This window comes from Talpa europaea (genome assembly GCF_964194135.1).
Source record: "Talpa europaea genome assembly, chromosome: 8".
Taxonomy (NCBI): domain Eukaryota; kingdom Metazoa; phylum Chordata; class Mammalia; order Eulipotyphla; family Talpidae; genus Talpa; species Talpa europaea.
The window spans coordinates 97,021,367-97,048,715 of NC_140075.1; the positions used below are offsets into that span (position 1 = coordinate 97,021,367).

Below are 27,349 nucleotides of genomic sequence, written 5' to 3' on the forward strand. Positions count from 1 at the left end.
AGAGAGAGGGAAAGATGGGAGAATGGCAGGGAAGGAGGATGAGAGAAGAGAGAAATGTATCTTCATCAGGAGCACTGGAAGAACGTGAACTTTTCAAAGGTGATGCCGGTATCTCATGAAGGCCCAGGCTAGTACCATGGTGAAGGCAAACACTGGCACCAGCACCGCAGCTATGGGAACACCACTGGGCTCTCCCTCACCTCGATGCCCTATCGGCCCATTCTGCACCTGTGACTGGAAGGGAAAGAAAAATGTTAACTCTAGTGCCTAATGCGTATTTACCACAAAAAAAGTTCAAACTGACATAACAGCTGGGTCTAGGGTCTCCAGAGTAGTCAAACCAATAAACCTGGAAGCACTAGTGGCAAGGGAGTCCTTTCTCTTTCTCTTGAGTTGATACTTCCGTGTCAATGATTCTTTGGAAACAAAATGCCTGATGGGAGGCATTTTACCTCACCATGCTACTGACCTAAAGGGGTTCTAAGTCAGATAACCTCTTTCTGTTTCTCTATTGCCTCTACCAAACTCTTACCAGGGAAATGAAGATATGATGAAGCCTATTGATACAATAGGGATCTGAAAAGTACTGGGTAAGAAAAGGTATTTTTACTTAGATTATCAGTCATCAGAGTGCAATAAGAGCAGATCTGAGTCATGTTAATGCAGTGCAATGCCACATAAATACTTTCAATACCCAAAAGGAACCCACTCCCTCCTAAATGGGGCCATGTCCAGCACTGCCTATTTTTTGTTTAAGATTTATTTATTTATGCATACAAGAGCTGGGGTACAAGTCAGAGATGTAGGGGGGTGGTGAGAGGATTCACCAGAGACAGAGTGGGGAACAGAACAGGCAGACTGACCAAAGTACACTGCTGAGGGGAGCAGCGGGCAAGTCAGGAGAGGTCTGCTGCGCCAGGTGGGTTGCTCCCTGGCTGGCTGGGGATTGAATCACTCATGCTGCAGAGGCTGTGGACTGCTTCATAGTATGGTGCTTAGCCCCTTGTGCCACCAGGGAGGCCCCAGCATTGCCTATTTTGTAATACTAGCCACAAATAAAGGTTAAACATCTATGGAGCGGAGGCAAATGACTCAATAAGTAAAAAGAAATCACATCCTAGTGATTGTAATTTTCCATTGCCTTAAGCATTCCCTTTTGTGGCTGATGGTCTTTCTTCATTTTAGTCATTTTTTTTTTTTTTTAAGATTTGTTTATTTATTTATACAAGCACTGGGTATAGTCAGAAGCACGGGAGGGTGAGAGAATTCACCAGAGCCAGAGCGGGGAACAGAACAGGCAGACTGATGAAATACACTGGTGAGGGGAGCAGCGGGCGAGACAGGAGAGGTCTGTCGCGCCTCGTGGGACCCTCACCAGCGGCCGGGGATCGAACTGGTGCTGCAGAGGCTGCGGGCAACTTCACAGCCCAGCACGCAACCACTGCACCACCAGGGGAGGCCCAGTCATTATTTTTAAGGGTGTTTTTTCTTAATATCGACTTTCAATAGCTAACTTGCAATAATTATGGTACCATTTTGGTTTGGTTAGATTTAACCGGTCATTACATGAAAATGACCCCTCAATCTGAAAGGCAAGACCGCACAAACTACCTTTTCCACACTATTCCAACCTCTACAGTTTTCATTTGTTTCCTAACGAGATGTTCTGAGAGGTTATGCTCAACAAAAGACATGGTTTTTAGGGCAAGGCTAATTCCTTGACCAGAATTTGCTTTACTAAGTATTATTTATAGATGTTTCCTAGAAAGTGAACACTGGACATCATTTCCCACACACACCTTCACAAAGAACTCTAATCATATCTGAAGCGCGTGCCTACAATACCTTGCCTTCATCTAGTGCATAAATCCTTCCATGATTTAGAAACAAAGAAGAGTCACGGCAGAAGCAGCTGATTACCAATACTGTCTCCTGGGGACCTGTTTTCTAACCTATCACTCCCAGATTCTGTTAGTAACTGGTTTTTTCCCTTAATTATCTTTCATGCCTTGCCCTTTCCACTTTTTTCAGTATCTCCTTTTGAACTCTTCTTCAGGCTCTGAAGCCTCACTCATGCCAAGGGAGGATCAATTAAGATGGAGTAACTTTAAAGGAACACTGAGCTTGTACTGTAGATGTACTCTAAAATCCTTGGTACTTCGTATGGGAGGAATTCTGTCCACCCAGGCTTCCCTCCCTATCATGAAAATTCTAAAATATTAGAAACTAAGCAGTGGATGCAGGGGAGGGTGCTGCCTTGATGAATTTCCTTTTTCTTGGAGATTCCTGTTGAGCCCTAATGCTAAGGTCAAGATGATCACCGAGGGGATAAGGAAAGGGCTCCTTGTGGTGAAAGGAAACAGCATGTTGTGGATATCAGAAAATCCAACATCGTAGTTAGTTTGTTAAATAAGAATGTTCAAAGGCAGACATGTATTTATTTCCCTACTACAAATATAAAATCAATTCTGGTGTATTTTCAAATTTCATTTTCAAGCTTTATATTTAAGCTTTACATTACCTTGAAGCTAGAACCTGCGTTGCAAACACACCATTAAGAGTTTCCTTTAATAATAAGCAGAAGCCCCAGAGGATCTATCTCAAAGAAGCTCATCAAAAGAGAATGAGGGGCCTCCCCGGTAGTGCAAGGGGTTGAGTACCGCACTGCGAAGCAATCCGCAGCCTCTGCAGCACAAGTTCAATCCCCAGCCGGCCAGGGAGCAACCCACATGGCAAGGCTGACCTCTCCTGTCTCGCCAGCTGCTCCTCTCCGTAGTGTATTTCAGTCAGTCTGCCTGTTCTGCTCCCCACCCTGTCTCTGTGAATCCTCTCACCCCCTGAATCTCTGACCTGTACCCCAGCTCTTGTATGCATAAATGAATAAATCTTTTTTAAAAAGAGAGAGAAACAAAGAAACAAAAGCCAAACACAATATCAAAGATGACACCAGAGGGTTTATTCTCAAGAATGTTACAAAAGCCTGGTGCCAGGCTGTTGGCTGCCAATGACACCTACCCTGTGCTGCACTCTGAGGGACACAGCGTAGCCTGCATTACGAAAGAGGTTTACAGCATCCTGATGTAGCAGGTTCTTTAGGTCTTGGCCATTTACCTGTCGGAAACAACAAGGAAAAAGCAGTAAGAGGGGTAGAAAGCAAACTCCCCAGGTCAAAGATTTTTCATGTGACCAAACATTTGAAAAACAAGCTCCCACATAGCAAATTCCGAGGGCCAAGAGAAAGAGCAGTTACTTAGAACTTACAGTAACTTTTTTCATTATATGCTCTCCTAGAACTGAGGTTCCACGGTCCATTTAAAGGGCACGTAAATTTAAAAAAAAGAAAAAAGTAGTCTCTTCTTTCTGAGGTCCTATAACCTGTCTTGTTTTGATAGCTGGGATCCTGATATTGTACTGGTATGTTTTCTATGAGCACCAGCTTGCTTCTCTATAGCTAACGTGATGTTCCAGATTACCATGATATCCTGTATATTCCTAACTCCTGGTATTACCAGCTTCAACTCTAGATATGGAACTCTATGAAACTCCCACAGTTTATTTTGATGTGGTACAAATTTATATGTTCCATTGGTCCTGTAATATTGGGAACAATTTCCCTTGATTCCATGGATACTCTTGTCCTCAAATTTACTCAAAACTGCATTTTTGTGATGACATAAACTCCTCAAAAATATGTGATATCAGGTCAGTTCTATGACTTACTGGTGAGAAATATAAAGGACTACTGGTATTAACGCTTTTAGTGTAAGGAATGAAACTGGCCACCAATGATGTCTATGCTGGGCTGCACCAATGACACAGCATAGCCTACTTTATGCAAGAGCCACATATCTTTTATACATGTCAGTGACAGCAACAGCATCTAATATGTTTATTTGGTAGGTTCTGTGCTATATGCTTTACATATATTAGCTAATTTAATTCTCATAATAATCCTGTAAGGTTCACATTATTTTTATCTAGTTTTCACAGATGAAGGAACTGAAGCTTAGTGAGGTTAAGTAATTTACCCAAAGTCATAGCAAGTATAGGAGCCAGGGCTATGGTTTTTAAATACTGCAAGGAAGATCAAAGTACCCCTTCATTTTATTGTTCTTTCTGCACTATTATTCCTCTAATCTCAACTCATTAACATTCTCCACTCAGTTGAAGCTCAAGTGTTGACTTACCCAACTCTCATCTTTCTTCTCCAAGAGGTTCATATGTGTTTCTCTATTCTATCCTCTGTCAATACCTTTGGTGAATTAATCTACCAACACTTTGGTCTTGTAGACTGTCTACCTTTCCCAAAAAGTAGTGTTCAGTTCTATTCTACTTTACAGGTACCTCTGGGCATAAGTCCTGGACTTCAACATTAAACATACTTCAGCTCCAATACCTTAAACTCTTAAAACCTGACAATTTCTAGCCCATTTTCTCTTCCTATTCCTGTACTGAATTTCTTCTTTATCCTCATCAAAATCTTTAACCATTTTAGACTTAACTTGAATCCTTACTCATTTAGGAGTTCCTGCTGTGATTTCAGCAAAACACTTGGTAAACTCGGACACCCTTAATCCACGGTCTTTTGCCATGTTTACAGGACTGGGCTACCACTGCATTTAAGTTCCTTGTCATTACTGAGTTTAATATTCCTGGAGAAAGATACACAGAGCCATGCTGGCTGACTCTGTTATATCATTACAATCCTCTCTTCATTTGGTAAACTCCCTAATGAATACCTAGTGGTAGCTGTTCTAGACTTTTTCTACCATCAAATCCCAACTCCAATCCCATCTTTCCTCTCAGCAGATTCCTCTGCTTTATCTTTCTGGGGAATACTGAAAACTTATCATAACATTCTCTCCATTTTCTTTTCTTCTCCCTCAAAGTTTCCTGATATCTGCTCACTGCTGCTTTCCCCTTCTCTCTGAATTAGCTCTATTTTCTTTATCTGGGCAAAACCAGCCACTAGTTCTCTCGATCATATTCTTTCTAGGCTCCTCACAAATCTTAAGCAGTCATTTGCTCATCTCAATTCTTTAATTATTTCTTTCCTCAACTAAAGTTTTCTCATCTATAAAGAAAACAATGGAAATAATTTCTGGAACCCACTATCACCCTCTTCCAATCTTCTTCTTTCACTGCATAACTTGCTGAAAGAACTATTTATAGGCACTGCCTCCTCCCTCTTCCTTAGCCTCCAGTCACTCCCTACTCCCTTATAATTCATACTCTATGAGGTGAGAGGGAAGAACCTCCTGCCCTGCAGGTCTGCAGTGACTTCCAATCACCAAATACTGTAGCTCTTTTTCAGTCTACAGACTCTCCCCTCTCTTTTGCATATCTCTCCTGTCTCAGTGTATGAATACTTAGTTCTCTTTGTTTCTAAGTTATTTCTTTCCTGATTCCTCTTCCTTCCTTATTAAGGTAAGCAAATATTTCTCATGACAGTAGTGCTTTGTCTTCTTACCATTTGACCTGTGATAATCTTTTATTATTTCGACCTGTAAGACAACGCCCCAATTTTTATCCACATGTCTATTTCTGAACTTGCCAATTTCCAGCTGGGTGCCTGTATCTGGGAATTCTACCAGACTCCAATCCAACATATCCAAGCCTCTTCATTGCTTTCCAAAAAAAAACAGACTACTCTTACTTGCTTCTTAATTGCCATTGCCACTGTTTCAGACTGAAATTTTGATATTTTTAAATTTTCTTCGCTCAATCTTTACACACAGTATGTGGCCAGATCCTGTAGTCTAACATAATGACATTCTTCATATGCTATTTTTTCTTTTATTTCCTCTCTCTTTAAGCTATGGATACTCTTAGTTGAACTACTGTGTTCACCTCTCTGAATTTTTTGTCTAGGTCCTCCCACATTCTAACCCATTCAAACACTGTATCTTCACATCAATTCTCCTAAAGCACAATTCTGTTTATACCACCTTAACATTCAAAAGCAAAAACAAAACTGGGAGAAAGGGAGGAAAAAGTGCTTGCCTGATATTTCACTTTGTTATGCCAAGTCCTCTAGGAAATGGTTTCAACCTATCTTCCCTGTTTAACTTATTGTAACTCTCTTTCATATATCCTATGAAAATCTAGCTAAATCACATACCTCACTGACCCTGGAACAAAAACATATATTCTTCATTCATACCTGTCCTCCAGCTGAATCCACCATCTGAATATGAATACCTTTTCCTTTTAAAAAATCTACTTTTCTTCTAAGATTAATCTTAAATAGGATCAATCCTGCTAACTCTAGTATGGAAATATAATACAAGGTTTCGAATTGATAATTTTGATTTTACGCTACCAAGCCACCTTTTGATTATGCCTTAGTTCATTTAGTAGATATGCCACAGGGAAAGAACTTCAGGGGTTCTAGAAACATCACAATGAAATCTCAATGGCTAATTTTCTAATTAGTTCCTAGGGGAGAAAAATAGGTGTAAGTTTGCTGATTTCAGTGAGAATGCTCAATTAATCTAGTCCAAACGATAACTGTATTTTCTCATTGTAAAAAAATAGGTATTTAAGTTAAAGACATAGGCATATTAATGAATGCCAAAGATATCAAACTCAGTATCAGAGTAATATAAATGCAATTGGAGAACTGAGTCACTATATGACATAAAGGCAGGAACACTGAGCTTGAAATAATCTTTGCCATAGTAGTCAGTAATAACTGCCAGGAATCTCTGCATATTTCTTATAATGTCAAAGTTATCCATGCATTTTATATGTGCTAACTTAGTCTTCACAATAGTCCTATGAGTCAGAAACTCCTATCTTATAGATGATAAAACCAGAAAGGCCAGGCAATTTGTCCAAAAATGTATAGAATATAAGTGGCAAAGCCAGGATTCAAACTCAAGCAACTGGGCCCCAAAACCTTCACTTTAAAACACTGAACTAAATCTACATTGTTAGCAAGGATTTTATTTCAGCAATGTATTTGTTATCCATTAATTTGTAAATTCAAGTTTTATTGGTTTGCAGTTTCACTTGTATCTTATATTACGTTTAAAAATTTTAAGAGTTGTATATAACTTAGCTCCTAGAGTTGTATAAGAGTGCTTATACATTAATATTTTTACCAATTTGTAAAAGTGAAGTAGCATTCCAATTTAAAAAGGAATTTACTTAAGCACCACTTTACTGACAAGGCCTTTCTAGATAATTCCACAAGATGTGACAGTTATTTTTTTTTTAATCTCTATATTATGTAACTATCTAAAAGCTTAAACTGAACTCTGCTTTAAATCATATCACTTTAAATTCTATGGTAATTAACTTGGAGAATGAATTTCAATTCATTATTATAACTCCTATAGTATCTGAACAGTGCTTTGAACAACACTTAAGTATAATCACATGATTTCCTGAGGTTTGGTTGCAGAGTGCACTCCACAAAAGGTTTAACTACACAAAGTCTAAATGATATATTCTCAATATTACACAGAGCTGAAAGATAGGAGCTCTAACAGCAGCTTTACTTGCCAATGACTCAGGGTATAATCTTGGTCCTCATCAGGTAAAAGAAAGTGCTTACACAGAGCACAGACCAACTATGCCAATTATGACTTTCAACCTCCTAGTTGAGCCCAAAGTATTTTGATAGAAAAGGACAGTTATTCTACTTGCTTTAAAAAAAAAAAAAAATTCCCCCCAAAGAGGCCTTTAGCAATACAAAGGGAATTTCTTTTTAAAAGAAAGATGTCCATCATTTGCTCAAGGTAAACCATCCCATAAAATAAATTATGATTGTATCTTTTTTTTGACAGTCATCTCTACTACAAAGCTGAATTTGCTTTCCAATACTAAGTATTTTACAGATTCCAGCTCATACTAACTAACCTCCAAGTTCAATAGATTTTATCCCTGAATGTATGTGGAATCCATACTCTTTATTATTAGCCTTACTAATACACACCAGAGGTTCTTAAAATGTAGCCCCAGTAACATTAACATTAATCTGGGAACTTGTTAAAAGTACAAATTATTAGGCCTCATCCCAGCATTCTGCGTTCTAGCAAGCCCTTCAAGTGATTTTGAAATTTGAGTTTTCTTTATCCTAAACTGCTTGAAACAGTCTTCTGAATGGTTCTCTATACATGGACTGCTTAACTGGTTTAATACATAGTCTATGCATCCACAGATTTCCTCAGTGATTTTTCATTCATTAGAGCAGTGGTTTTTCAAATATGGGTCTCTTGACCAATTGCACAAAATTTTGAAGTCAATGCAGTGGGATCAAGACCATGATTTAATTTTTAAAAAGTGAAAAACTTTTAAAAACACAACATATCACATGTAAAAGAAAGAAGTATTTTGCTAATCATTACATTATGTGTGTGTCTATGTGTGCAAATGTATTTCCTATTACAGATCACAATTTAAAAGACTTGAAAAATACCTGCCTATAGCAGTGCTTCTCAATCTTTACTCACAGACTCACCTATGAATCTTATTATAATGCTGCTTTTGATTTGAGTAGGTCTGAGGAGGTTCCCAATACTCTACATTTCTAACAAGCTCCTAGGTTATAGCTAGACAGGCCCTGGATTTCACTTTTAGTACCAAGAGTGACAAGGCTGAGGAATCTTAGAATACTGTTACACTTGTTATTTCAGCTTTCTTAACTGGTGGCATAGTGTAAACTTGTTTGTTTTTTAAAAGATTTATTTATTTATGCGTACAAGAGTTGGGGTACAGGCCAGAGGTACAGAGGGTGAGAGGATTCACCAGAGAGAGCAGGGAACAGAACATTCAGATTGACTGACGTACACTGCTGAGAGGAGCAGCGGGCTAGTCAGGAGAGGTCTGCTGCGTCATGTGAGTTGCTCCCTGGCCAGCCGGCGATTGAACTTGTGCTGCAGTGGCTGCGGACTGCTTCACAGATTGCATCTTAACACCTTGCACCGCCACCACCAGGGAGGCCCGGCATAGTTTAAATTTGACTCAAACTGAGCTATGGTAGATTTGCCACATGCTAGAAAATTTTGCTGACTGTAATGAAAACTGGAGGGGTGATGTTCCAGTTAACTGAAAGGGAAGCACACACATTTTTGCTTTATCTATGGTTGCAGGAAGTCTTCTAAAAATGAGCTACCTAATTCTTATCTTAGGCTTGGTTTTCTTTGGTGTGGCAATTTTGAATTGCCTCAGGATAGGGTAATATCTCAGGATAATGTTAAGAGTTATGAGAGCGCTGACTGTAGGATAATACAAGTGGAGATGTATAAGATGTAGGGAAAGAATGGGATCAATTTTAAAAGCACTGACCTTAGATTATGCTCTGGATATTTTAAATTTTTTACCAACATCCTGAAATGGATCAAAATATTTATTTTGGCAGGGAGTGGAGGGTCTCTTTTTTCATCAAAGTTGAAGGAAAAAATAGATTATCTAGTTTCGATTAATCCGGTCCAGCCAAAAAAAGTCAGTTATGTCATAATTCATTCGCAGAAGAGCTAACACAACAAGCCTCTAGCTTACTCAATGCCAGCTAGAGGCTTACATGCTAGGGATATAGAGAGGAAAAGATAAAGACTCTCCTTCTCTGGAGGCACAATGTCTAAAGGATTTGTAAATTTCAATGTCTCTGCATGAGGGTTTCTGGTGAGTCTTTCCCACTGATGTCTAAGTAAGGGCACAGACCAGGCTTTCATTTTCTTTTAATTTCTATCACCTGGCACAGTGCTCTAGCGCCCATCAATAGTTGATAAATGTTGATGACTACTCAACTCTTTTATTTGCCACAATTAAGAATTGCATCTGCAGAGAATGAGTTAGTTGACTAACGGCCCAATTTGTGACATGTTATTATATAATGAAACATTTACTTGTGTAGTACAATAATTAAACACATCACCCTGAAGTTCATCAAAATACACAGTTCACTGAGAACTGACTATTCCTGACTATCCATCTTTCTTCATTTAGGCACACACAGGGGAAATGAGAAACTTAAGATAGTTTACTTTCCCCCCCCCCAAAAAAAAAATTTCCCCAAGTTTCTTGGTAAAGTTGTACATAAAATAAGCCATCTTCACTATCATATATACAAAATGAACTTTGAGTGAGAAATCTCCAGCTCTCATCTCAACTTCAGGTCTGTTTTTCTATTGGCAGTATTTGTTTTTATTTCATGGTTGTCAGATGCAAAAGGACCTTGAAAGTCATTTACATTACTTAAAAAATCTTTTCTTCTTAGTTTAAGCCATTCAAAGTGATCATAAAAAAGTAAATATCAGGGCCTCCCTGGTGGCACAGGCGATTGAGTGTAGTGCTGTGACGCTGTCCACAGTCTCTGCAGTGCAGGTTTGATCTTGGCTGGATGCGGAGATACCCACACGGGGTGGCCGACCTCCCTCCTGTTTTGCCCGCTGCTCCCCTCAACAGTGCATTTCAGTAGATCTGCCTGTTCTGCTCCCCACTCTCTCTGGTGATTCCTCTCACCCTCTGCACATCTGGCCTGTGCCCTGATTCTTGTATGCATGAATAAATAAATCTTAAAAAAAATTAAATTTCACTTTTCATGAGAAAAAGGAAACTACATAATTCATGAAGTTATTTAATTTCAGAGCTTGAAATTAAGACAAAGCATGGGTATTGTTTAGGGTATTATTATTTAACAACTCACAAGAAATCTAGATTATATAGTGATGCTTCTGTTAGTTATCCAAAATGAATATGTATTAAGAAGAAACGTATTTTTAGTTTGATTATCTAACAAAAATTAAATGAAAGAGTTGGACACATTTTTCAACATGGGAAAATATCACATATAACAATAGGAAAGATCATATAGAATGGGAATATAAACTAATAGTTGTGTCATTTTACAGTCATTCAAAGCCACCAAATACTTAAGTATATCAAACATATATATATATATCTGATATTTGATATATATATATTTGATATATATATATTTGATATATATATCAAACAGATATAAACAGTGTATCAAACAGAAACAATGAGCTTAAGAATAAATGGAACCATTTAGTGGTTAATACCCAGTTAGTTCACTGAAGGATAGACAGGGAATAGGATGGCACATGTGGTAACAGAAGCAGAAGAATTTTGGAGCAAATTCTTGGAAGGGAAATGAGTCAAAGAATATAGCTCTAGATAGAATGAAGAGCTTATGCTGGCCTTTTCCTCTAGTAGATGTATCTTTTTCTCTTTCTCTGTCTCCTTTATTTCTCTTCATACCTGTCTTCTACTTTGTTTTTCCTTCATCTGTCATTTCCTCCTCCCTTCCTTCACATGTCCTTTCCTTAGCTAGCCAGAACATAAACTTCAATCATTCTTTGTAATGTCTTACATATATTAGTAGTATGTAATATCTTGTATAGATCTTCATTCCTTTTATTTTGATAAAATTCTCTTTGCTATCACTTTTAATTTTTTAAACATCAATCTCTTTATTGACAATTTATCTCCTGCCACACATTTTCAAAAAACTTAACTGGTCTTTCAATTCTTCTTTTCTCTATGAGGCAATGGCCTACATAAGAAAGGTGCCTCATCTCAGCTTCTATCTAATAAATTCTCTCACCCTGAGGTCTATGTCCTTTTTTTCCTTTCTCTAATTCTACCCTTTATAGAAAGACTAAGCTTAGTTTTGACGTAAAACTGTATATAAAATCTATTAATTCACCACGCAACTTTCTGTTTAGAATAACATTCTAGCTCCTCTCTTACTTTTTAGGAGGCGGTATAGTATTCTGGTTAAGAGTAGAGGCTCCAAATTCAGACAGATCAAAGATTTAGTACTCTGCCACTTACTAGTTGTGTGACCTTGGGCAAGCTGCTTGACCTCACCAAGCCCCAGTTTCCATGGCTACAACATAGCATAATAGTGGTGACAGCATAATTAATAAACACCTAATAGCTTTATTACAATATTAAGTTTAAAGTTTGCATCATATTGCTTGGTATACAGTGTTCAAAAGAGTTGGTGGGTATACTATGGTGGTTAATACCTGCTGGGCATACCCCAATACAACCTTAGCTTAAAAAAAAAAAACTTCTAACCATTCACATTTTTTAATAATTTACCTATTTTTCCAATAATTTAACTATAGCTTTTTAATTAATATGCTCTCTTCTTAACCCCTATACTTTTTAAGTTCCTCTTTGCCCATGGAACTCAGGTCTTAGTGTTTTAGAGAGAATGTGGAATGTGTCAAAACATTAAAACTGCATAATTTCTAACTATAATGCTATACTTTTTTTTTTTTTAAACAACATCCTGTTTTCCTTAATATACCACTCCAGCTGATTTAATGTTTGTAGAACATCTTTCTCTTGGGAGCTATAGGAAATAATCTGCCTCTAAACTGCTCAACACCATTTTAAGATAAAAGATAGAGTGTCACTGTCTCTATCTCACAAATAAATAGGGCATAGTAGGAGTCGTTTAATGGACTGAAAAAAGGCAAAATAGAAAGACTAAAATGGGATATCACTACCCATGATAACACATTTATATTCTGGATCAGTCAACCTTTCTGGGTTTGCCTGAATTTTCCTAATCTGTTCATTTGTTAAGCATTGTGCTAGGATATAAAAGGTTAAAAAAGGCGGGGGGAAGAAGAGAGAAATCTGGTCCTTGCCATAGAGGAAATTGCAGAAAATAATAAATAACATCTCACTACAGACATAAGCAAAATGAAATGGAAACACAGTAGGCAGATATCCTAATCACACTGCCTTCTAATTTTTCATCTTAATAATGGGTGAAAAAAGGGCTCAGAGTTTAAAATGGCACTTAATTCTTACTGTCTTTTATTGTTCCTTGTGAATTAAAGGGAGGCACACATTAGTGTTAATCAACAAAAGGAACGTGATCAAGTTTAATGCAAGAATAATAACCTAGATTTTAAGTTCCTTTCTCCTACATCAGTTGCTCACCCCTTCCAGGTTTACCTTTTAGGAACCCGGGTATATGACTTATTTTGGACTTAAAATTTGCCTTGTATGTCAAATAATATCCTTCAGGCTCTATGGTAGGGCTGGAAAAGATGACTGATCAAGGTCTAGATAGTTCCAGATCCAAAAGGCAGGGAGGAATCTTCCCAAGGAAGGGGTCAGGGATAGGAACTAAAATCTAGGGACCAAGGGACTGTGAAGAAGACCAAAGCCAATTCTCACCGAGAGGATCTTATCACCCTCCTGGAGCCGCCCATCCAGGGCCGCAGCCCCATTTTCTTTGATGCGGCTGACGTAGATGCCACTGTCGTTGGAGACATACTGCTGATCTGTCCCACCGACGATGTTGAAGCCCAGCCCTAAGAAAATCATGGAGGATTTGTGAAGGAGATGGGAGTGAAGATGAAAGAAAGGGATTAGAGAAGAACAGGAGGAAGAGAAAAGAAAGACCTAGTGGGACGGGGGTGTTCTTGAGTTAGACTGCCAAGTAGCTGGTAAATAGTCACAGCAAGGTCGGTGAACAGCATCATCCACAGAGGTCAAGAGTATTCAGATTTTCCCACCCAGATTAGGCAGGACTAAAATACAGTCATCAACATGGTTTACTGAATAGAAAAAGAATAATCTATATTAAATTCATTTTAAGAATAATGGCAATTCTTATAAGATGTGCTTCTGTTCACATTTGATTTTGATACTGTTGGTAGTATTCAGAGGACCCAACCTCTCGACTTTTGTGTTATAAATATAACCTGTTATATTTGCTGTGTTCATGGTCAGCTATGTTTTTAACTACTTCACAAATAAACTGTTCCTAATTCAATGGGAGAGATAATCCTAACAAAACCTTCCCCTCCAAACTTCTCTTCTCCCAACCTTTGGGAGAGTTTGAAAATGATGAAATTTTGGAAGAAATGATCTTGGGGGTTTCATTTATTTATTTATTTGTTTGTTTATTTATTTTTGAGTTGAAGGGGTAGTAGTATAGGTGTTGGCAAAAAACCTGGGAACTAAAAAAGTAAGTAAGTGATGTTTCATGACAGGACTAAATCAACAAATCCACTCTTTTCTCCTTTTCTATCTCAAGAGCAAACAATCACATACTTGGGTACAATGATTACCCAGATTTATTCACTGTAGAAAATGGACTACCCATTGATTAGCAACTCACCATTTCCCCTCCCTCCAGCAACTCTCCATTTACCCCCATCCCCAATATCCCCTGGCAAGCACCATTCTATTCTTCATTTCTATGAGTGGCTATATTAACAGTCATAAAATTTCAGTTCTGCAAGATGAATACATTTTAGAGATATGGTGTACAACACTGTGCCCACAGATAACAGTATTGTATTACACCTGAAAAATCTATTAAGAGAGGAGATCTCAGTTAAGTGTGTTTTATTACAATTAAATTAAATTTTAAAAAGAAAAGAAACTGACTACCAAAATAGTAATTCCATGGACCAACCACTAAGTCATGGGAAGGATTTCACTTTACAGCCCTAAAGGAATTTTACTGCTGCATTAAAAAAAAAGAAAGGCACTTCCATAAGGTTTTCTTTATGTTAGGAACTATAGACTTAGGAATCATAGTAGAAAGAGAAAGGAGATAGTTTGGAAACAATTGAAAAGCAAAAACTTGGCAGCACAATTTAAAGACATAGGTAGCTACAGTCACTAGCCACCTACAGGCTTCAATAGAAAAATACTTAAGAGATAGATGTCAATTTTCTTTAAAAAAAAAAAAAGTGTTCCCAATTAGTGGTATGGAATCTTCTATATATAAAACTCACAGTATTAGGGCCTCCCTGGCGCAAGGGGTTAAGCACAGCACTATGAAGCTATCCGCAGCCAATGGAGCACAAGTTCAATCCCCAGCCGGCCAGGGAGCTACCCACATGGCACAGCAGACCTCTCCTGATTCGCCTGCAGCTCCCCTCAGCAGTGTATTCCAGTTAGTCTGCCTGTTCTGTTCCCCACTCTGTCTCTGGTGAATCCTCTCACCCTCTGTACCTCTGACCTGTATCCCTGTTCTTGTATGCATAAGTAAATAAATCTTTAAAAAAAATCAAAACTCACAGTATTAAAATAAGCACTCCCAAATCAATCCGTGATTTAAGGAAACACATGGCTAAAGAGAGATGCAGTAGGAAGCATAATTTATAGCGTGGCTTATACACAGTGTATCTGCAGTTGGAGAATGAAAAGAAGGATTTAAGATACAAGATAGAATGAGTTACTTCTGAAAGATGCCTATTTCAACTTCCTTGAAGGGTAGGGTATGAAAATGTTAAGTTATTAAATGGTAACTCTGAATTTGTATTAGTGTTGGCAGGGGACGTATTGGAAAGGGAATGGTGGCTATTTATTTGAAATAAGATGGAAAGGTAGGTGCAGTCTGATTAAAAAAGGCTTTGAAATGACTTCAAAAACTGTGACATATTTGAGAAAGGCGACGGAGGCCAACCAGCCTTTCTCAACTATTTGGAGAAAATGTTTCAATGAAATCCAACATCCTCATTAAACAGTACAGCTGCCTCTGGGGTTCTTGGGAACAGAAAGTATGTGTTAAGTTGCTAAATGCAATATAGTAGTTAGAAAAAGGAGAGACTCTGCTACTGGTATTCAAAGCTATAGAAAGAAGTCGAAAAAAAGAAAGAAGTCGAAAAAAAGGAGAGTAGACGAAATCTTACTGATTGTTTATTTTCAATGAACAAACAACTGCAGTTTACTGCCCCTCTCACCAGAAATCACACTATAGAGACATGGTTATAACCTATCACTACTTAAGTTGTAAATGAACCATCTCATAACATTATAATTCCTGGACTTACATGAAGTTCCTTTCTCCAACTAGACTTTTATAGGACCACATTTATATGTAACATACAGCATTTCTGCAATTAGCAGGGGTCCCAACATACTGAGTAGCTTTAAAATTCCAGTTAAAAAATCAAAGCTAGTTTGATTTTTTTCCTGTTAAAAATCACACATATGTGAATACCTACATAACACCCAATTCACTGAAAATTATCGATCATTTACTATATGTCAGGCACTGAGTTATATTCCCAGAAACAAAGCTAAAACAGAACAGACCCTGCCTGTCTCTGCCTGTGGTAGGGACAGTCCCTACCACAGAAATTTATCCTTTTCTTTGCCCTTTTAGATTTTGAAGAAGCATATTAAAGTCAGAAAACCTGATTCTAAATTCAACTCCATAACTTGTCAGACACACGTGGACTAAAACAAGTCAGTGTACCTCTGATCCTCAATTTCCTTTTCTGCAGCATAAGGATTACAAATTCTGCCCTCTTTACCTCAAAATATAAGAGTTAGGATCCAATAAAATAAGATCTGAAAAATTCCTTTATAATTGTTTAGTTGTTGCTATATTGGGTTAAGGCACTACAAGTAGTTGTTAATAAGCTAATAGTGCCCGTAAAGGCCCCAAAGTAGGTAAGTTTGATGGCGAAAGAATGAATAAACAAATATTGCTAAGTACAAAAATATTATTAAATAAACATTATGGCAAGTCCTGAAAGATAGATTAAAAAGTTTATCCATCTAATAGGACAAAACTGGATTGGAACTTACTTATTAAGTTGGTCCATAACCTGTGACCCAGAGGTCTCCCTTATAAACTGCTTCTAGCAAGGGTGGTACTTAAAATATGTACAATCAGCCCAGTACATGTGCTGACAAACTGCAACAGATACCAGCTAGAAATGACCAAAAGGGGAAGGCTATCCTAGTACATATATGCTGATTATCAGTTGTGTTCCAGGAAAATCTTCCACAAATAGGGTAGAACACATATCCTAGTTTATTTGGATGTCTTGATGTACACCTGTTGGCGCAGTATAATTGAAATAGTCCCCTTCAATTTCAAAAGCATTTCAGTTTGAACCAATGGGATCTTCCTATCTAAAAAAGGTAATTAAGAATATGTTAATTGCAGTATGTTGTGTGATAGTGTGGAAATAATGGTAATTTAGGTATCTATCCCTTGGTGAATAGATAATTAAATATAGTTAATAGAAGCACAACTAATCATAAAAAGTTCATAAAAAGCAAGAGTTTTAAAATATAATGTTGATGTTAATAGCATAATATCTTCTTATAAATTAAATGCCCCTCCACAAAACAATACTAATTTTTAAAAAGCATGGAATTTAAGAGTTATAGAGCTTAACATATAATTAATTCAGTTCTTGGCCTCAATGATCCAAAAGGGGTTGAGGTGAAAGGGAGGAAGAAAAAGAACAAGACTCCATAGACATTTTTTTTTTTATAGAGGCATGTTTTATTTATTTATTTGTTTGTTTGTTTGTTTGTTTTTGTTTATACATGCACTGGGTACAGTGAGAAGCGTGGGAAGGTGAGAGAATTCACCAGAGCCAGAGCGGGGAGCAGAGCAGGCAGAAGGACCGAAGTACACTGCTGAGGGGAGCAGCGGGTGGCAGGAGAGGTCTGCGCGCCATGTGGGACCCTCCTCCGGTGGCCGGGGAGCAGCCGGGGATCGAACCGGTGCCGCAGAGGCCGCGGGCAGCTTCGCAACCCAGCGCTCAACCACTGAGCCACCAGGAAGGCCCTCCATAGACATTTTTAAAAAGTGAGTGAAGTATTGCAAAATGAACTCTGGTTATAAATTTCTGTGCTATAAATTTTTAAATGGTAGTAGGTTAAAATGAGTTGTCTGACCCAATTTAGACATCTAGATGCAAAAAAAGTAAAGATGGCATAAGAATGACACCACTCTAGCATTGGGAGAGAATGAAAGAATGTCTACATGAGAGCCTTGCAAAGTTGAACAAGAAATGCCTTGTTGAGGATGCCTCCTGACTAGGAGTCTTTAAGAGCAGTAATGGCAGCACTAACAATTAAAATTTGAGGAGCTTTTAATATGTATCAGGTGTTATGCAATGTACTTTATATATACATATATAAAATCTCATTTGATTTTTTCAACTAACACATGAAGTGATTATTGTTTATTACAAATAACTGGAAAAGGTCAGGTGTGAAGAAATAAATAATTTTATAAGAGGTTACATACACAGTTAGCTCTAAGCAAAACCAAGTCACTAAGTCAGGACGTTTGACAGCAAGTTGTGAGTTTTAAACCATTTTGCTATACTGCCCCTTTGCAGAAAATATGAACACCTGCTTCAGTAAAGAAGTTTGCTAAGTACTGCTGGCTATCTTGGGAGTCAACCTGTCTTTGGGCTGACTCTGAGTAAGATTGTTGGGATAATGGCTTGTAGAACAGTCCCCACAGGTAATATATTCCAGAGGAAGAACTGGTCATTCTAGAGTTCTGTTACCTTAGTCAGGGCCTCTATTGCTTACTTTCAGGTCAAAGAATAGAACTCTTCATTCATTCAGATTCTTGTCTATAAATATAAAAGTTATAAAGTAAAATACAAGTGTTTATCATTATTCTGATAATACTAATTCTGAACATAGTCAAAATGAAACAAAACAGTCCACTAATACCAATAATGATAACCACTTACTGAGTTATGAACAGCAGATTGACAAACATCCAATTTCCCCATCGATCTGCAGATTTTTTTCCACCCCAAGATAATCTCACTAATTTTCCCCAAACATCAATCAACTCAATTGCACTGACAGCCTACTATTTAATTATTTTGTTGTAAAATATATGTAACATAAAATCAAACTCTGTTGATCATTCAACTCACTGTTTAGGTTAATATATATAACATAACGATTTAACACTGTAACCATTTTTAAGTGTATAATTAAGTACAGTCATAATGTTGTGTAATAACTATCACAACTATTCATATCCATAATTTTTCATCATAGCAAACAAAAGTTCTGTACACATTAAACAACTTCTCACTCCTCTTGCCCTGGCCCTCAATAACTTGTATCATATTTTCTCTCTCTACTTACCTAATCTGTACACCTCATGTAAGTAGAATCCTACAATGTTCTTTTGTTTTGCTCTATTTCACTAAGCATAATGTTTTCTAAGTTCCCTCATGTTGTAATATGTATCAGAATCTCAATCTTTTTAAAGGTTGAACAATGTTCTATGGTATGTATATCATATTTTGTTCATCTGTCAATGAACACTCAATCCAAGTTTCCGCATTTTGGCTACTGTGAGTAATGTTGATGTGAATTTTATGTTCAAGTATCTGTTTGAGTGCCTGTTTTCAGTTCCTTTGGGTATATATATAGAACTGAGTTGCTGGATCACATGGTAATTCTATGTTTAACAATGTGAGCAACTGCTCAACTGAACTGTTTTCCACCGTAGATGTACCATTTTTATGCCTGCAAGAAGTGACCAGGATTCCAATTTCTCCACATCCTTGCAAACATTTATTATTTTGGGGCTTTTTATAAACTTTTTGGATAACAGTCATGCTAATGGAGATGAAACAGTATCTCACTGTGGCTTTGATTTGCATTTTCCTAAGGCTAGTGGTGTTGAACATCTTTTCATATGCTTACTGGCCATTTGTATATCTCCTTTGGAGAAATATCTATTTAAATTCTTTGCTTATTTTTGAATTGGGTTTTTTCTTTTTTTGGTTATTGTTGAGTTGTAAGAATTCTTTATATATTCTGGATATTAACCCATTTTCAGGTATATGAATTGCAAATGTCTTCTCCCATTCTGTGAGTTATCTTTAAATCTCGTCATGGTGTTTTTTGATACATATTTTTTTTCATTTTGGTAAAAACCAATTTATTTAATTTAATTTTGTTGCCTAGGCTCTTGGTGTCATAGCCAAGAAATCATCACTAAATCCAGTGACATGAAGTATTTTCCCCTATATTTTCTTCTAAGAGTTATAGCTCCCACATACACCTTTTTTTTTTTTTCCCCCACATACACCTTTGATGCATCTTTCGTTAATAACTGGCTCAAATGTGATGAAACTGAAATAGATCCAAGAAACATAACAAACTCATCAAGATAAACATAATGCTAAAAAACAAAATCAGGGCCTCGCTAGTGGCGCAAGGGGTTAAGCACAGCACTATGAAGCAATCCGCAGCCTTTGCAGCAGGAGTTCGATCCTGGCCAGCCAGGGAGCAACCCACATGGCAAGGCAGACCTCTCCTGTCTCGCCTGCTGCTCCCCTCAGCAGTGTTATTTCAGTCAGTCTGCCTGTTCTGTTCCCCACTCTGTCTCTGGTGAATCCTCTCACCACCACCACCCCCCACCTCTGGCCTGTACCCCTGCTCTTGTATGCATAAATAAATAAATCTTAAAAATAAATCTTTTAAAAAAAAACAAAAACAAAACAAAACCAGTCAACTTAGAATTCTGTTATCAAGTGAGTATCGCCTTCAAAAATAAGGTAAAATAAATACTTTTTTAGAAAACATAAGTTGAGAGAATCTGTCACAATCAGATCTATACTATGATAAATGTTCAAGGAAATTCTTCGGGCAAAAGAAAAATAATACTGAATGAAAATTCTATGGAAGGGATGAATACTGTGGAAGTCATAAATACATAAACAAATACAAGTCAAAATTAAAAGGATGGACATAGATATACTAAGCAGCTGGATTGGTCCTACAATATTATAAAAAGTAGACTTTAGAATAAGAAACATTTCAAGGAATAAAAGGGCATATTTCCTAATGAAAAAAAGAGTCAATTCATCAAGACATTAAAACACTAAATATGAATGCAACAACAGAACGTGAATATCCATGAAGCAAACGCTGAAATGAGAAAAAGGAAAGAAAAGGATGATAGTTGTAGATTTCAGCATTTCTCTCTCAATAAATGATACATCAGATAAACAGAAAAATCAGTAAAAATATAAGACACTGTAACCAGACTAAGAACCAACTTGATCTAATTTACCTTTATCAAACAACACACTCAATAACTATCAGGTAAACTTTCTTTTCTAGCGCACAGGTAATGTTCACAAAGACTGGTCGTAGGCTGGTCCATAAAGTAAGTCTCAATAAATTTCAAAGAGTAGAACTGAATTAGAAATCTGTAAAATTAACTGTATTAGTCTTCTTGGGTTGCCATAACAAAATACTATAGACTGGGTAGCTTAAACAACATACATTCTGTGTTGGAAGCTTGGAAAGTCCAACCTCATGGTGCCAATTTCATTATGGGTCCTTTGACTTGTATATAATCATATGACTTCTTCGCATGCACAGAGAGAGTAAATTCTCTGGATTTCTTCCTATAAGGACACTAATTCTATAGAATCAGGGTTCTACCCTTGTAAGTTCATTTAACCATTTAACTTAAATTGTTTCTGTGAGGCCCTATCTCCCAATATAGTGGGTTAGGGCTTCAACATGTAAACTCTGAGGGGAAACACAATCCATCTAGTTAATAATAATATCTAAAAAATTGCTAAATGTTGCAAATCATATAATCCACATGTGAAAGGTGAAGGCATAAGAAAAAAATAGGAAGTATTAGGTTGAATGACGATGAAATAACAATATATTGCAATTGTGGGATGCAGCTAACGCAATGTTATAGCTTTAAAAAGAAAGTTAAGAGGCCTCCCTAGTGGTGCAGCGGTTGAGCGCTGGGTTGCGAAGCTGCCTGCAGCCTCTGCAGCGCTGGTTCGATCTCCAGCCTCCAGTTGACCTCCGGGTGAGGGTCCCACATGGCGCGCAGACCTCTCTTGCCGCCTGCTGCTCCCCTCAGCAGTGTACTTCGTCAGTCTGCCTGCTCTGCTCCCCGCTCTGCTCTAGTGAATCCTCTCACCCTCCCCCACTTCTGACTGTATCCAGTGCTTATGTAAATAAATAAATATTTTTTTAAAAAAAGTTAAAACTTTAAATGCTTACAATAGAAAAGAAAAAAGGTATAATATCAAAGATTAATTCTTTATCTTAAGCTAGAAAAATGAGAGTAAATTAGAGTTAAAGGAAGTAAAATGAAGGAAACAGTAAAATGAGCAGAATAAAATAGAAATTCAAAAAAGCCAAAAGATGCTTTCTTGAAAGGATTAGTAAATGATTAATTGTCACCAAGACAAAGCCAGAAAAATGAAATTTACAAACTACCAATGTGAAATTTACAAACTACCAATATGAAAAATACAAAATGAATTATCACTACATACCCTAAAGACATTAAAAAGATAAAGGGATATTATTACGGTATTTTAGATAACATGGATAAATTCTTTCAAAAAGCCACAATACCAAAACCGACTCAAGAACAAAACTGTTTGATAATCCTCACATCTATTAAAAATACCTTCAAATGTATCAAAGATACTGAATTCATGATCAAAAACCTTTCCAGAAAGACAACTTCAGGCCTATAGTGTTTCACTATTGTATTGTAGTAAACATTTGCAATTCAGTAATTTCCTGCCTGTTTTGGGGTGGGGGCGGGGGGCGCAGTGGATGGGGATAGGCTATGTGTTTTAAAGGGCAGAAGGTTTTAAGTTCGAGTTTGTCTGGTTTTTTTCTTTTATGGTCAGTACTATTTGTGTCACATGTAAGAAATTTTAAACACCCCAGGGAAAAAAGAATTTCTTCTGTATTTTCTAACAGAAATTTTATAGATTAGCTTTTTTTCTGGTTAGTTCTGTGATCTATTTCAAAGAAATTAATTTTGCATATGTTCTGTGGTAAGTATTTAAGTTCATCCATTCATATAGGTATCTAGTTGTCTCAACACTGTTAAAAACAATATCCTTTCCCCTCTGAAATACATTCTTGTCTATATAAAAAAACAATTGACTTTTTAAATGGAGGCCCAATACTGACCTGTCTTTATCCATACAAATTCTACAGTATGTTGATAAAGACAGTTTTGTTTTAAACACTGAAATAAAGTAGTGTGAGTGGAGAAAAAGGTATCCTTGTATACTGTTGGTAGGAATGTGAACTAGTCTAGCATCTTTGAAAAAAAGTATGGAGGGGGCCTCCCTGGTGGCGCAGCGGTTGAGCGGTGGGCTGCGAAGCTGCCCACAGCCTCTGCAGTGCAGGTTCGATCCCCGGCTGCTGGCAAGGGTCCCACAAGGCACGACAGACCTCTCCTGCCGGGCCCGCTGCTCCCCTCAGCAGTGTATTTCGTCAGTCTGCCTGTTCTGTTCCCCGCTCTGGCTCTGGTGAATTCTCTCACCCTCCCGCGCTTCTGGCTGTACCCAGTGCTTGTATAAATAAATAAATAAATCTTAAAAAAAAAAAAAAAGTATGGAGGTTTCTTAAAATATTAAAAATAGATCTACCGTTTAACCCATTAACTCCACTCCTAAGTATGTACTTGAAGAATGCAAAAAACCTAATTTGTGGGCATATAAAAAAATGTTCAACATTACTAATCAGGGAAATGCAAATAAAAACCACAATGCGATACCACTTCACTCCAGTGAGAATGGCCCACATTAAAAAAGCAGGAAACAACAAATGATGTAGAGGGTAAAGGATAAAGGAACCCTCCGACATTGCTGCTGGCAATGGAAACTGGTCCAGCTACTATGGAAAGCTCTGTGGACGTTCCTCAGAACATTAAAAATGGATCTACCGTATGATCTAGCAATTCCAATCCTAGGAATCTACCCAAAGGACACAAAAATACTAATTTGAAGGAAAACCTGCACCCTTATATTTATTGCAGCACTATTTACAAAAGTCAAGACATGGAAACAACCCAAACGTCACAAAATAGACAAATGGATCAAAAAGGTGTGGTATATTTACACAATGGAATATTACTCAGCAGACAAAAAGACAGACTCTTGCCATTTGGAGCAACATGGGTAGAGCTGGAAGGGATTATGCTAGCCAAAATAAATTAGAAGGAAAAAGATAAATATCAGATGGTCTCACTTATATGTGGAATATAGAGAAACCTAACAAGGTTAAGAAAAAGCCAAAACTAGCAACATGACCATAGATCTGAGGAATACAGCAAGGGAGAGGGAGAAAGTTGGTGCAAAACAGGAGGGAAGAACACAAGAGAATATAGTGATGGTTCATGAGTAACGTGGTAGTAGAAATACTATGGGGACTACAACGATGTATGAAAAATATAATTATTTTTTTTTTTAATTTATGCATACAAGAACTGGGGTACAGGCCAAAGATGTGAAGGGTGAGAGGATTCACCAGAGACAGACGGGGGAGCAGAACAGGCAGACTGACTGAAATACACTTCTGAAGTGAGCAACGGGCAAGTCAGGAGAGGTCTACTGTGCCATGTGGGTTGCTCGAGCCAGCTGGGGCTCGAACTCGTGCTGTAGTGGCTGCGGATTGCTTCATAGGTTGTGTCTTAACCCCTTGCATCACCAGGGAAGCCCAATTAATTAATTTTAAACACGAATTGTGTGATATGAGCCAAGCTTCTCTTATTTGTTAAATGGGATAATCACCATTTCATCTGCTCCTTGTTGGGAATAGATAATATAAAATACTTAGTTTGGCAATATAGGACAGGCACTCAATAAATGATATTTATAAGGGGATATTCAGCTTGGGTAAGAGAGGCTGTCTGAAGGAAATAGCTCTGAATTGAGTCTTAACCAGTGAAGGAATTAAGATGGAATTTTAAAGTTGTTTTCCCCACTAGCATTAATTAATAATGCTAGCATAATTCATAATCCAGTCTTTACCTATCTCAACAACCTTATCACCTTGAACGGTCCTAAATAAACCCTCCCTTCTATCTAGGCTGGTTTACTCACTGACCTCAGAATATGCTTCATTTATTTCTCTTACTGCATAAGCTATATCCATGCCTATTCCTGGATCTAGCCTAAAGTCCGTTCATAAAAATCAACCTAAGTTCTATCTTCTTGATAGTGATCAATCTGGCCATTAGCAATGGCTTCAGTCTTTGAACTTTTCCACTACAGGATCAGACTAATACATTCCCCTCCACACATTCTTTGCTCTCCCATTACATACGTGCACATCATAGCCCTTAATCATTTATACCTTTGCACTGAAATTCAACGTTTACATGTGAAACCTCATGTCTCCACTGGACTGTAATTCTGTGAGGACTACACTTGATGTAATCAAGAAAATAAAGGGCAAGGATATATAGCATTCTAGTCTCAGATATTTGGTGCATAAACCTACTGATCAGAAAACTGTCAAATGCTTGGACTTCATAGAGTTTCTTGTTTTTAGGTTCTCCTATTGACATGTCCTCAACTACTGACAGCAAACTAAATACCTGTCACAGTGGATTATTTAGTCATTTCAAATACCTCAAATCTTTCTGGGAGTAAGGTAAGATTTAACAAAATAAAGGTCAAAACAAAGGTTGGCAGTTAATTCCTCAGGCAGGGCTACTATAGTGGGAGGTATTAAATGAAAGAAGTTATTGGGAGAACAGGTCCATTTATTTTGAATAAATGCACTTACAACACAGAAATTAAACCATTTTGGGTGAAATATATTAGTTAGATATATTTATTCTTCTTCATCAATTCCTTGAAGTCTGTCTACCTCCAGTGATTCAGAAAACTACTAATGCAAGGAACTTTAGGTCTATAAAATGAATAGGGTTAAAATTTTTAGTGAATGGTGGGCTGAACAGTAAGAAACACTGTTAAGCAAATACCAAAAACGGTGAAGTGACATATACTGAACTTTGAAAATATTCAGTGGCTAGAACACACAAGATAATATCAGCTTTCTGCTCTTCTTTCATCAGGAGACATTAGAAATACATAGAATGCTGCAGCAAAAGAACAATGTCAAAGTATGTTAAATTATTAAGCAAGCAACCCAAAACAAACCTCAAACCGTATCACAAGAGAGCTAAGGTAAGAATTAGGGCTATTTAGGCTATAAAAGGCACAAAACAGAGGCAGAACAAGTAGATACTTTTAAATACTTGTTGGGCAAAAGCAAAAGGAATTATCACTATTTTAATAGGCCCAAATGGATGAAAAGTACAGAAAAATGAAGTCAAGAGCATATTGAAGTCAAAAGCATATTAAATGAGCATCTGTCAAAAGTTTAGGCGGTCATATGGAGTATGACACTAAGCCATATAGATTTGCAATGAATTATATTCTCAAAAGTAACACTGACTTATATAAGAAGAAAAAGTATGGATGATTCTGGTAGCCACACATATGAAGAAAATCTTTTGAGTGTTGCTCAAACTACTGCAAAACTCCAGATGAGAAAGAAGTGACAGGTTGTTCTAGGTAGTGGTAATGTTAACAGAAAGGAGTGGAAGGCTTTCAGAAACACTTCAGAGATAGAACTCATAGTATTTGATGACTCTTAGAATAACTGTTTGGTAGAATTCACTGTTTTAATCTAGCCATTCATCTACCAACAATGACAAGAGTAGTAGCAAACACTTACATAGCACTCACCATGTGTCAGGCAATGCTCTAAAAATTTTATATAGATTAACTCATTTCATTTTCACAACCCTATAAAATGGATAATACTATAGTGCACATTTTACCCATGAGAAACTAAGGCTTTCAACATTCAAGTTAGTCTGCCATAAATATCAAAGAATAAATCAGAGGACAGATACCAAGTTGAGGCCTACATGATCCCCAAATTAAAGATTTTAATAGATACACTACACAGTTTTAAAGAAAAAGCAACAAAATCCAAGGCAGGGAGCATGTAGGAATGTCAAGAGCCTAGTGGAGCGAAGAGGGTCTAAGGAAAAGAGGACTGTAGCGTAAAAAAAACACACACCTGCACTGAATCCACACTCCTAGAGGTGGGAAAGCAGGAACTTTCTTTTTTTAAGCCAAAAACAAAACAAACAAACAAACAAACAAACAAAAAACTACTCCACAAGCAAAAAAAAAAAAAAAACCCTGTGTGACTTTCAGGCAGAACCAGGTTTGGGAACTGCTGTCATAGATCTCTCAGGTCTCCTTCTGCTTTAACACTATAGTTGACCCTCAAAAGGAACTTCCCAGAATGAAAGGAGGGGAAGAGGGATACTTGGACAAAGAAAACGGCAATGTATTTACAATCTGTGCTCCGACATACGCTCAACAGTCTCTCCTCACAGGGACAGAACCGGCAAAAGAAGGCGGGGTGTGGGGTTCACGGCCCAAAGCAGGATCCCCCACCCCCAGGGCTTTCTAGTACCATTAGCATAAAGAAACCCTCCCCGAAGGTGTAGTAATCTGAAAACCAGGGTGAATTCCTCAGATGCGAGTCCAGCTAACCACGGATGCCCGTGTATTCTACGCCCTCAGCCTTGCAGAAAACCCCCTACTTAGGGCCTGCCTGCTGCGAGGCCAGAAGACTCTGGCTCCGCAGCAGAGGTGCCCGCTCTGCAAGCACACCCTCAAGTACGCTGCTCGGAGAGGTGACCCGCTCCACACATACCTGAGGGGCCTCTGGTGAGGTTGATCTCCTCCTCAGTAATCGAGCAATCCACTCTTCCATTCAT

The 27,349-nt window shown here is 37.6% G+C and overlaps 1 protein-coding gene across 1 annotated transcript; it reads right to left on the reverse strand.

The window, feature by feature from the left end:
* LOC311175721 (synaptojanin-2-binding protein) lies at positions 1-27,349 on the reverse strand (the record flags this gene model as incomplete). The annotated part of the gene is made up of 4 exons (XM_084240786.1): positions 1-234; positions 3,016-3,111; positions 13,177-13,313; positions 27,286-27,349. 4 exons carry the CDS (start codon positions 27,347-27,349, stop codon positions 94-96), a joined length of 438 nt encoding a protein of 145 aa, XP_084096912.1. The 3' UTR covers positions 1-93.